The sequence below is a fragment of the Buteo buteo genome, chromosome 21 (genome assembly GCF_964188355.1).
Source record: "Buteo buteo chromosome 21, bButBut1.hap1.1, whole genome shotgun sequence".
Taxonomy (NCBI): domain Eukaryota; kingdom Metazoa; phylum Chordata; class Aves; order Accipitriformes; family Accipitridae; genus Buteo; species Buteo buteo.
Window position 1 is genome coordinate 14,640,742 of NC_134191.1, and position 12,548 is coordinate 14,653,289.

General features: G+C 50.7%; 1 protein-coding gene across 1 annotated transcript; it reads right to left on the reverse strand.

Annotated features, from left to right (window-relative positions):
• Nucleotides 1-1,306: 1,306 nt before the first annotated feature.
• RPN1 (ribophorin I) lies at nucleotides 1,307-9,874 on the reverse strand. The gene is made up of 10 exons (XM_075052801.1): nucleotides 9,620-9,874; nucleotides 8,599-8,663; nucleotides 6,719-7,025; nucleotides 6,019-6,228; nucleotides 4,858-5,050; nucleotides 4,429-4,528; nucleotides 4,020-4,158; nucleotides 3,701-3,820; nucleotides 2,971-3,216; nucleotides 1,307-1,923 (listed from the first exon to the last, which is right to left on the reverse strand). The coding sequence occupies exons 1-10, from the start codon at nucleotides 9,842-9,844 to the stop codon at nucleotides 1,741-1,743; spliced, it is 1,788 nt and encodes a 595-aa protein (XP_074908902.1). The 5' UTR covers nucleotides 9,845-9,874; the 3' UTR covers nucleotides 1,307-1,740.
• Nucleotides 9,875-12,548: the final 2,674 nt, after the last annotated feature.

The window sequence follows — 12,548 nt, forward strand, 5'->3', positions numbered from 1 at the left end:
AGGCTTGCCCACACCACTGCAGGGTGAGGTTTGTGGGCACGGGAGGGAGCTGGCACCTGGCAGACTATCTGGTGGGCACCTGGGCTCAGGCCTGCAGCAAAAGGCTCCCGACTAACAAACCCACTCTGGAAGCTGTGTGGCCTGGGGCAGAGGGCTTTCCTACCAACTGCATCCTCTGTAGAAGGAGAAAGGCATCCCAGGAGAGGATAAGGACAACTCCTATCCAAGATAAGAGAGGCTAGTAAGGGGCAGAGACAGCGTGTCTGCGACAGAGACCTTTGCTACGCGGGCCTGGGATGGAGGGACAGGCAGTGTGGGTGGCTTCACAAAGGGCTGGAAAGTGTCCAGCTGCTTACATGTGTCCGGGCACAGGGCTTGAAGGCAGCACTGGGCCACGGGGGCTGTGTTTGCCCCAAGCCTCACACAGTGCCAGCACAGGTACTGCGGCACACCTCCACTCTGCAGCACAGGCACTTTCGGCACTAGCATCCTCAGGGGTGGCTCGGGTTGCTCTGTGGTGTAGCCATGTTCTTGCCCAGTTTAAGCAGCCTCCAGCTCTTCTGCTGAGAGCGCTTCCCACAGGTGGCTGCTGATGCCCAATGGAAAGGGCTGCACCCCACTTAACCACCCCTGCCCTGCAGAAACAGCCACCCACAGGCAGCTGCCTCCATCTGCAGCTCAGGGCAGGGCATCAGCAAGAAAGCCAGAGGGCCACACAGCCCATTCTGTTCTTTTCTGGTTCTTTCTGTATTAGGATCTCAAACCACTTTGCTAAACAACTAAGCCATGCAAATGCAGTAGGGAAGACCTTTACTGCTGTGCTACAGCCAGCTCTGGGGTGTTTAGCAGTACACTGAAGCAGAGAGGCACAGGAAAAAAAAAAGTCTTATGAGACTGAAATTAGCAGGGAATTGCATGCACACCCCAGGGTATCCAGGAGTGAGTAAGGGCCTACTTGGGCAGCACAAGGGATGCAGGGACTGTTGTCACAGGCAGCAGGAAAGCATGCAGCACGCAGTGAGAGGTTAGCAAGAGGGGTTATGTTGTGTGGTTTTTTTCCCCATAAGGGTATAGGTATATGTACATCACTAGGGAACAAGGGCTTGGCTTCCCCCCCTGCCTGGGTCAGGGCCTTGGGAGTGGCAGAGCTCTGCCTGCAAGGCACACAGCTGACAGGAGGCAGGAGTGGTCAGAGCTGAACTCTGCTCCCCAGGGAACTACAGTGCCTGGCCATGGGCAGGATAGGGCCACCCAGCCCCTCCGCACTAGCACCTCTGCCTCCCCCACCCTGGCACAACACATAAAGGCTAGGCAGTGGTGGTTTTATTTCAAAGTAGAACAAAGGTGGCTTTTATTCTTTCTGGAGATGCAACATTCGGATTTGCCATGAGCGTGTCTGTGCTCAGACTGGCTGTTTGAGTGCGTTTAGTCAGGGCACATCTATACAGAGAAAACTGAAAGTGGGAGACTGTTTTATAACCTGGCTGAGTCTCACCTCTGGTAAAGAAACCCTGTTACCCAGCCAAACAGCATGATGTCATGGTCCCTTGCACAGCACATGTTGCTGAGCAGACAAGCTCTATAGAAAAATCTAAAACAAAAAAAAGTACTTTCAGATATTTCACATCAACTTTTCCCCTAATTTTGCTGGGAAGGAGTTTTGGCTCAAAGTGTATCCACTCCCAGGCTTCTCATCTCCCTTCATAACTCTCCCCTTCATGTGGTCACTAAACCAGAGAGTTACAGTGCATCGAGTATGTTGTCGATTTTGGTGACCAGGTCCTGGCGCTTGTTGGAATGCATCTTCTCATTCTCAATGTATGTGTCCTTCTTGAGCTTGCCAGCTACCAGCCGCTCGGCCTCAACCGAGGACTTCAGAACGAGCTCCTTGACTTGGCCGTCAAGCTTCTGAATCTCACTTACCTTACAGGGTGAGAAAGAAAGGGAATATTAGAGGAGACAAAAACCATCCCTACAGTGAAGCTGGAATAGCACAGATGGTAAAGCTGGAGCAAAAGATGAAGTCAGTGCTAAGTGGAAACATCTCCAATCCCTGAATATTGCCTCCTGAGCCATCACCTCTCTCTGGCATCACATTATGAGGAATATCTCATGAATGGATAATTAAGCAGTGCAGATAAAGGGTCTCCAAGGACCCAGGAGCCATACTGGCAGGAGACAGGTGCAATGACTGTTAAAGAGTGTTTAATGACAGATTTTTAAAGGCTTCAAGCTAAATCACAACTATGACAGCTGGAAGCTGTGTCCCTACAGTTAATGGTGTGTGAGAAGCAAGTCTGCAATGACAGAGCTACTCTTTGAGTCAGTAACAGATTAAGCAAGGTGGCTGTTGGTTGAATGGACCTTAGAGACTAAAGTGTCCCTCACCTGGGGTTAAGCGGCTGTTCCAGGTAAGTGTTGAAATGTAGTGGAGGAAGAAATGGAGAGTGGGCATGTACTCACTGTGCCATGGCTTTCAACATGGTACAGCAAAATACCCTGAGGAGCATCATGTTACCAAAATTCTGTCAGCACCAAATTCACATGTGCAAGAAAATAAGAGATGAGGGAGAAGATTTTGGTTTGGCTGGTGTCAGTAGTAAAGTCAGAACTGATAATGTGTTGATAGTTTCCATTTTTGCCTAAGTGTTGCTGCCATGAGCTCAATGAGATGCATCAGGATTGTGTTACAAAAGCATTAATCTATACTCATGCAGCTGGTTCAAGGGCTTTTTTAGAAACAGCACAAGCAGCTGTTTACCAGCAGCATAACAGGGCTGCATAACCAAGATTACTGCAAAAACAACAACCTGATCTTCACACCCCCTGGCAGGGATCAAGCCATTTTCCGGGGATGCGGGGGGAAATATCCAGGCTGCAGAAACTAAACCCCAAATTAAAACACACCTAGAATACTTGATAGAGCCAAGAATGGGAGAGCTTAAAAAAAAAATAATTAGAATTTCTTACTTTATCACATAAGTCAGAACCTTCTGTCTTCAGTTTAGACTGCAGAGAGGCTATTTCATTTGTCAGGGCCTTGTGCTCTGTCTCCAAAGACTTTTTGCCGCTGTTCAGGGTGGAGATGTCCCGTGACTGCTTGTATTTATTCACTGCTTCATCAAAGTGACGGTACAGCCCAAGTCTCTTATTCACCAGAGTAAGCACTTGCTCTGTGATGCAGGCAACCTTCATCCTAGCCTCAGCAGCTGGATCCTGCAAGAGGACAGAAGGGAAGATCAAAGTAGTCATACCTTTGATTTGCATCAAGCCATACTTGCAATCTGCCACAGGACTGTTACAGAAGCGGCTCCCTTTGCAATTAAGTCAACTGACAGCAATTAGGTGAATGGTAGAAGTACTGACTAGCGCAAGCACCTTTCAGCACTCAATCCAGCCCAACAAATAGCTTAACAAAAAGTAAGGGAAAACATTGCAGAAAGAGAATTGTGGACATCCCTGCTTCTCAGGGGGATTCCTTTTTATCCAGAAGGTAAAACTCTGGTTAGCCTTAGCATACCAATTCAAATCCTGCAGGAGTATCAATGCTCAGGTAGCATAAAAACAGGACACCATTTAAGCATCTAGTAAAATATGCAATTGGCAGGAACATTCAGCGAGAATTACTGGTATGAAAAATCTCCAACCATCAGCTGAGTAAGCCACTAATGCTCCCACACGGCTCTTCATCATACAGCACCTTAGTGATGGAGAAATCCAGCCTCACATAGACTATCACAGTGAAGAACAAGATGTAAAAAGCTCCAACCACCAACAGAGGCTCCTGCAGCATCAAGATTTTGTTGAAGGTATAATGAACCTAGAAGAGAAGTTGAAACACTGAGCAGTGACTGATATTACTATGGGGGAGAACTCCTCTCTTCAGGCAGCAGCGGGACTGGCCATGCAGTCCAGCAAGTATTTATTTCTGGAACCCAATATGGGTGTTTTGACCATGCTGCTGAATTCAGAGGTGGCACAACTGCTTAAGACAAACCACGCACAGAGGCCACACTCACCACAATGTCTTGGATGTGCTGCTCCACCAGGTTGCTCTTGTGTGCCACGATAACTGGACGTCCAAAAGTGTCTAGATATGTGTAGTGAAGCTCGTCTGAAGCACGATTGATTTCATAGGGGCTGTCCACATGGATATTCCTGTGGATAAAACCAGACAGTCCCATATGACTCTACAGTGTTTGAGATGATGTAACCTAGGACTTGGCTGGCCAACTGTGGCCTCTAGCCACAAGGCCAATTATGCAGTTTAAACAACACTCTAAAAGAAAGCAAAGCTGTGTTCCAAGGTCTCCTCCACATGCACCGTCACGGTTTTATTTCACTGTCCCCAAGCCATTAGAGTAGGCTGGAGAATTGCCACTAACACAGCACTGTCTGCAGTAACAAGCCAGGAATAATGACACTTACTTGGCACCTTCCGGCAGGACGATCTTGACAGTCAGAGAGTCTGTAACTTGCTCATCAAACACGTGGTCGACAAACCTCATTTTCAGGGCATACTGATCACCTAAGAGAGTGCAGACCAGAGGGTGGCTACAATTCCTCAAAGAACAAGGGGCAACCTTGAAGCTCAGCTCCTAACAGAAGCAAGAGCAGAATTCGGATGGATACATTGTGCACCAGGGGGCACTAGCTCACTCAAGTATATTTTAACCAGATGTCTACAAAAAACTGAAGGAAGCACAGAAAAGAAGGTGGATTTGCATATTCTAGAAATAATAGCCAGCAACTCTTGTTGCTAAGGTGCAGTGTACTGCAGCTTTGAATTCTTTACTGTATAGCAACCACCTTTAAACACAGAGAAGGTTTCTTATTCCATTCGCCTGTGCCACCCACCGAGATTGTAGAGGTATTCGTAGCTTGGCAGGTTATAGCCAATGATGTAATGGGTTTTCCATCCCCCAAAAAGTGGGAAGCGGGGACGGATCTCCATCTCCACAGAGTCATCCAGGACAAGGAGGTGGCTGGTGGAGATGTTTCCAATTTCATCACGGTAATAGACGTCCTGAGCAGCAGCTGGGAGAATGGTCTGTATGAAGGGAAGCAACAGTCAGTACATTGGCTAGGAGTTATTTCCAGTGAAATTGGCAAAACCAATAATGGCTGTTAAGCATCGAGAAACTGCGCTCCCACGTGAGAGATGACAAAATGGCCATTCAGTTGCACTGAGTGGTAAAATTGTGCTACTAGAAGCAATCAGCCACAGAAGTGGCTGCCAGCACTGAAATCACTTGGCCTCTAAATGAATGTGCATTCTCCAGCCCAGTTTCAAATATCCCAGACAGCAAGGGATCTCATCATGCCCACCAGGACAGCAATTCCCTTTTCACTCCAGCCCGCTGCCCTAGCTCACTGAGCTTGCTGGCTTTACGCTCAGCAAAATGAGATTTCTGTTTGGCTGCACCACCTTAGAGAATTACAACAATCAATCCTGGAGGCTTCAAGCAGTGAGAAAGGTTTTGGTTCAGATGAAAACACATAATACTTTTCACATCTGGCTAGCAGACCCACAGCTTTAACTCCTGTTGAGTGCTTTGTGAACAAGGAATGAATGGATGAGTTTCCAATTAATACTGTTCAACTTGATGAGGATACGACAGAGAAGACAAGCCTGAAAATAAGAGGGTGGGGACAAAATGAACGGCCCTTGCGCAGTGGAAAATGGAAAGCAGAGCTGTCAGCACAGCAATTAAGGGTTTTAGAGGGTCCCCAAGACTGGAGGGGTGGGAGCGTGGAAAAACACTACATGCCCTGGTATATGCAGTTTGTTTGGCCAACAGATGCAATAAAGCACATAACCTCCTAATTCTACCTCCAAAAGCTATTCCTATCTAGCATGAGCCTTCTCTGAAAATAGATCAGAGCTTTAATATTCCCTTATTACTTGGGTATGCTTACCAAAGAAAAGGACTACTGTATTTTTTCCCCGCTCTGGGGATGTAAAAAAGCAGGGAGCCACAGTAAAAAAACACACACACAAAAAAGAAAAATGTCAACCTTAAAAGACTTGACAGAAGAGATCCCACTGTCTGGCTGTCTCTGGTAGTCATATCTGGAGAAAGGCCCTTTCAGCACTGCTCCTGTGTGCTTTAAATCAACCGTCTCTTCAACCGCAATGTTCCCCCAGTGAGACACCTCGATGACTCGGGTCATACTGGTGATGGTCAGGAATGGACTGTTATTTTCATAGTGCACCTTCAGAGTGTCCTAAAAAGGAAAAAAGATAAACTATTAGACCTGAAGTAAGGAACAACCTCCCCTCGCAATTATGTGTCTCTGTGTCCCACAGAGAAACCTCCCTGACAGACTCTGCAGAGAAGTGAAGCTGACTGCACAGGCACACAGGGCACTGGCTACCTGGGGTGTACTCACAGGTGACACCCTGCACATCTGGCCGAGTTATAATGGTGAGGGGGCTAGAGATGCAGTCTTCCCCAGTGCAAATACACACCTGCCAGAACCAACACAAACTGGCTTGGTTTGCCCTGTGGACACCAAGCAGCAGTCAGCAATCATGTCTGTATTAGGAGCACCTTGTTGGAGCACACATTCCTAGCCTGCACACAGGCTAACTCAGGCTTGACTGGCAATTCTTACACAAAAGCCTCCACTTCCCACTCTCCAGTCTCTGAGATGCAGGTGACATGTTTGCAAGATGCTCTCTGCAAAGCCACAACCTCTTTGCACAGACATTTACCTGGCTGTATGGAGGAATGTCCTTGAAGGGGCCATATTCAATCATGTCTTCAGTGCGGGAAGGGTTGCCCAGCTTGGTATAACTCTCCACATTCCTAGAGGCCAGTTTTACTCGGGTTGTTTGGGTCTTGGTGAAGTATGGCGAGTAGAAATAGTGATTTCCTTCAAAGACCACAAACTGCTTCTCGCTTTGGGTGATGTGGGTGGGGTAAGGCTGCAGGACGTGTGTGAAAACCATTTCAACAGATACACGGACCTTGGCTCCTGGTGCCAAAGGAGATGGCAGCTTCACAGAGAAGAATTTTCCACTGGAAGGGAGAAGAACAGGTAAGTCATGTGAGATATCCTGAGAGAGCAATCAGATCCAATTCCCACAACATTCCCTGTGGATGAGAGCCCATATATCACATATATCGTGTATGATTGGGGCCAGTATTTTATTTGCTCCTCCAAGATGTACAGATGTCTTGTCCCAGAGAGTGTGCTTACTCTGGACTGTGGAAGCAGGACAGAAGGCAGCACAGAGTGAACTACGTCCAGGCACAATTACAGTCTCTGCTTCACAAAAACACCTGGCTCCTGTTTTGGAAGGGGAATGGTGACACACTCCCCTCCCCTCCCTAGTTCTGCATTTATAAAACATGCTTCAGCAGGGGTTTTTCCATTCTTCTCCAGATGACAAGAATGATCTGAATAAGAGGAAGCATGTGCAAATGCCCACAAAACAAATCACAAACACTTTAAGCACCTGTTCCCACAAAGTCTGTTCATTCTCAGTTTTTTGCCCACAGGATGTGAAACTAAGGAACAGCCAGAAAATGAGCACAGTTTTGGACTGAGGTTCTACAGAAAGGATTGGGATTTCACCAAACCTGTAAGGATGCACCAGATGGACCGAGGTCATGACAGAAGTGAATGGACTTCAAGTCATGCCTGGTGGCCCAACAGCAGGATCACATGAGGCCTCCAGATATGTCAGAAACCATGGTCTACCTTGGCAACTTAACTCCACAGCTACTGTCCTCTTGAAACCCAGCAGCACCGTGCTCCTGACCCACTTTACAAGCACCCCTTACTTCTCAGCTGTCATGGCTCAGAAAGCACCTGTCTGCTCAGTCTTGCTGTGTATGCACAATATCCCAAGCTTGGCAGCGCAGAGCCTCACACAAAAGACAGCATCGTCTCTCCCTGCAGCAGGCAACAGCCCATGCTGGGCCACAGTATCCGCGCACTGTGGTACTCCCCACATCACAGGTTAAGAGCAGTGCTCTGGGGACACAGCCAAAGAGCACTTACAATCTTTCTGTAATCACAAATGCCCATCATTTGAGAGCTCAAAATGGAGCAATGGGTAAGAGCACAACCATAGCTATAATACTTCTCTTACCTGAAGTCCCTTAATAAAGTAACAGGACATTACCTATGGCACTGAGTACAAGAGACTAAGCACAGCTGAACCCCCCGTGAAGGCAGCTGAGTTGCATTTAACAGAGAGATTCTCCCCCTTATAGGGCTCTCCCCTCACTAGCAGCCATGGGTGGGTGTGAGAAGCAGGTATGTGCAGCTTGTGCTGGGCTCAGTGCAGAGATCTAAAACCACATGTGCTATCTCCCAAGGAAAGAGCATCTGAGGGAGGGGAGTGACTTCTAATGGGGCCTCTTGGGCTGCAGGAATTGGGTTTGGTTGCTTGTGTGAACTGTGCTTCCTGGCTTTGTAGCACCTCAGGATGCAGCCTGACTACAGAGCGGGTCTTTTCAGGAACAAAAGACTCTAGGATCTATAGGTATGTGGGACTGGGGTAGTACTTCTGCTCCACTGTAAGGACGATGCTGAAACCCCCATGCACACCTCTAGGTACTGATCTTAGAGGGTGACGCTCACCTTTTGCCCTTAACTTTAGTCTCTCTCACTTCCAAGGTGTTCTCCTCCTCTTCCTCACCCTTCACCTGTTCCAAAACAAGAGACTGATCAGTATGCTGCTGCGTAGAAGACTTAATGCGTCCAGGGCAAACTCCGTACAGTCCCTATCCACTTTTTAGGGGGATGGCCCCGGAAAATGCAAGCCGATAGATAACTACTTCATTTAACAACAACAAAAAAAAAGCAGCCCCTTTTTATAATGTTTTTCATTAACACAAATTGCAGTGTGGTCAGTGTGCAAAAACAGATAACTGGAGACTTCTGGTAACTCAAGTTCACCTCAGCCCAGTTCCCAAGCCAGCACAGTGGCTGTAAGTTGTGCAAATGAGAATCTCGGTCAACTGCTTCTGTGATTTCTCTTGTACGTTTTCTACAGTGGCAGGGGAGCGAGCAGGCCACGGGAATCCGACTGGGTGAGCCAGCATGCAACGAGATGAGTGCAAATACTTCTGGGATTAGAAGAACCCTCTTGCACGTACATCCCATGGGATAAGAGGCTGGACCCCGTCCCGGGGCCTGCTCTAGCTGGGGATACAAGCATTGCTCCAGCCGAGGGGCTGCGGCTGCTCACGTTACAGCATTAACGACGTTAATTAGCAGCTGTCTCGCCTCCCTCATCGCTTCCCAGACCTTAAACGGCCACAGCCACTCACACCCCCGCTTTGTTCCGTATAACGAGAGGAAACCCTTGGCTTCATTGTTTACAAGGCAGCTGGAGGGGCAGGATGGCCAGCGCCCGGCGGCACCCGAGTCACCGGCCGGCACCGGCCGAGGAAGCCTCTCCCCGACCGCCACGGAGCTCATGCCGACGGCAACAGCCGGCAGCGCCCGCGGGGCGGCGGGAGCCGGGAGCGCCGCGCTTGTGCCTACGTGTCCCTGCGGGCGGCGGGGCCCAGGCAGCGCCCGAGGCCGTGCCGCGGTCCCGTCCCCTCCCCGAGGAGCGGGACGCCGTCCCCCGCTGCCCCTCACGGCCCGCGCTCACCTGCACGCCCAGGTAGGCCAGGCGGGGCTCCAGGCCGGGCTCCAGCGCCAGCAGGAAGGCGGAGGCGGCTGTGCCTCCCGCCGCATTGGCGAGGCTGAGCTCGGCCGACACCTTGGCCAGGTGGGTGCTGAGGTCCACGGAGCGCCGCGCTTCCTCCAGCAGCAGGTCGGCGGCGGCCCCGGCGGCCGCCAGGCAGAGGAGCAGGCGGCACAGCAACCCCGCCATGGCCGACACGCCGCACGGGGAGGGCACAAGATGGCGGCGCCCGCGCTGTACGGGGTGGGCACAAGATGGCGGCGCCCAGCGGGGGAGGAGGCTCACAATGGCGGCGCCCAGCGGCGCTTGAGGCCCACCCCCACCCCCACCCCCCGCGGGGTAGGGCGGCCTTGCGAGTGCCTGAGGAGAAAGTCCGGGCTGGAGGCGCGGCTGCGGCGGGGCGGGTCCCTCCGCAGCCCCGGTACCGGCTCCGGCCTCCCGCAGCCCCCGGCGGCCGCCTCCTTTCCCCGGTGCTTTCCGGCGCCCAGGGCCGGCCGGCAAGGTCGGGCGTTCCCGCGGTGCGGCTGGGCCCGCGCCCCCGCTGAGCTCCCAGGCCTGGACAGGCCGCGGGGCCGGCCAAGGGCCAGAGGAGCGGCAGCCCCTTGCTCGGCCCTGCTGTGGAAAACCACTGCGGGGCCTGAAAAGGAGCAAAAAGCGATTATAACAAATAATCCGGGACGCTCAGGCCATCCACGTGCTTTCCAGTCTCCTCTCCAGCCACCGCACAAAGCAGCTCTGTTTTCGCCTCTTTTTGAGCAAAAGCCGGCTCTTGCCGGGGCTCTGACAGCGGCAGCTTCGAGCGGCCAAAATCGTAAAACCTGGTGGTAGTGTCTGGCGTGGGATGGCACGGGAGAAGGGCAGTCAGCGTGGGTGGTGCTGGGATTTGGCGCTGGGATTTAGCACGGGGCATTGCAGAGATGTGAGTTTGATGCTTTTGATTACGCTGCTGAATGAATGAGCCACAAATTGGGACAGTTTGTCTTGCTGGCCTGGCACATGGATCGCTGTTGCTCTGGAAGGCGAGGTTTTAACACAAGTAGATTTTAAGCAGAATCCAAATTGTAAAAAAACCACTGATAATTGACAGCTAAACAATGTCAGAGGAGAAGTGCTGCAGTCAGTCGAGACACAGTAACCAGTCCTGAACTTACGCAAAGAGAAAATTTTAGTGGTTTAACACATGACTGGGAAAGAGGTGATTGACACTTTATTCTCAAACATCTAAAGCAGATAAAAACAAGGAACGGATGTTGTCTGCCGTGATTCCTGGAGCAGGGCTTTTGCCTGTGAGCCCTGTGGGACAACAGACCTTTCATGTTTGTATAATGTGATCCAGGACTCGACCTTTCTTTAAGATCCTAATATGAGTCACGGAAATAATTCTTTGAATTGGCCTGAGATTGCCAAGTATCGGAAGGGGATTTCCTAAATGTTGTGAGGTTGGATCTGGAGTCAAACAGCCCCTTGGCAAAGGCTAAATAAAGTGAGATGTCTCCTGGTGTGCTATGTTCAAAACAGCATCACCCCTTAACTGGCCTTCCCTTCTCCCCTTGCTGCTGCCGCAATTCCTATTATGGAAGTTTTCTTGGCAAATAACTTCAATTTCCCTTTGATTTATTTAGGCACCAGACCCGTGAATTTGGCAGCTGGCCCTGCTAGCATATCCTAGCACAAGCGGGTACTTTTGTCACCGTGTCTTGGGTGACAGCAGGGCTATCTTCCAGCAGCACAGCAGGAGATGGTCACGGGGGGGGGGGGGGGGGGGTCCACCTCCTCAGCCTCGTGCTTCCAGCTAGGGAAATGTTCCAGGTCCCTCTGCTCTCCAGGAAAAGCATGTTTATCTTGGCCCTCTTCTCCAGAGAGCTGGGTTTTGGGGCCCCGGAACTGGGTAAGCAGGTTCAGGGAGAAACAACCACAAATCATGGAGGGCTGAGCAAAACAGCTGGCTCTAATTTAAGGCTGGCCAGCAGTGCTGCATTTGGGGACTCCCTCCAGTTGTCTGGGTTGGTTTTGCTGTGGAAAGTTCCTCTGCTAGGAGCGGCTGTCACTGTCCTTTCTTCAACCCCGGCCTCTGTGTCACAGGGAATAAATGAACTCCAGGCTGCGTCTTTAATAACATGCACAGCTCTAGCCTTTATTTCCCCTCTCCCTCAGGGCAATTTCTCCTGGCAAAGGGAAGGAAAGAAATAAGTGCACATTCCCCTTGTGTCTGGAGATAATTGGGCTTCCGTCGTTACATCGCAGGCCAAAGGTTGCTCTCTGATGGGTTCAGCCCAGAGCCTGGATCTGAGCTTGCTGGCAAACGCAAAAGTTTCAACATCTGACCCATCCCAGACCCTGGTGAGCTCTGAATCAGGCTGTTATACGCTAACCCCGTGTTCAGATCCATTTCTAATTGTGATAATTGAGTCATGCCGAGCCCGTGCAGCATCTGTTCCAAGACTTAAGCCCTACCACGTAGGCTAAATTTATCTTTGGGTTGAAAAGCTGTTGCTTTCAGGCTTGCTTCAAGGATGAGTTTGGCTCTGCAGGCCCTTCTCGCTGCTGCCCTGCATGTTGTGTAGACCTTTAAGCTTGCACTGAGTGGTGCCAAGTTGTTGTTCCTTTGTGCATGGGTTCACTTAACAGCTGGCAACAGGCCCCTGGCTGGGCGCGCTGGTTAGAGTGGCTGGGACAGCTTGCAGATAGCTTGCAGGCCATGTTCAAGCAAGGAGAGGCTGCTTTTGCAGGCGAAGGAGCGCTGCGAGGCCCGCTGCCTCCTCATCGTCCCAGGCTGTGGTGCCTGCATGCAGATCTGGCCACCCGCGGCCGGTGCCAAGCAGCAGCAAGAGCCAGGACTCCAGAGCTGCTTATTTTTCTCTCTTTATGTGTTTGTGTCTTTTTTTAATTCTCC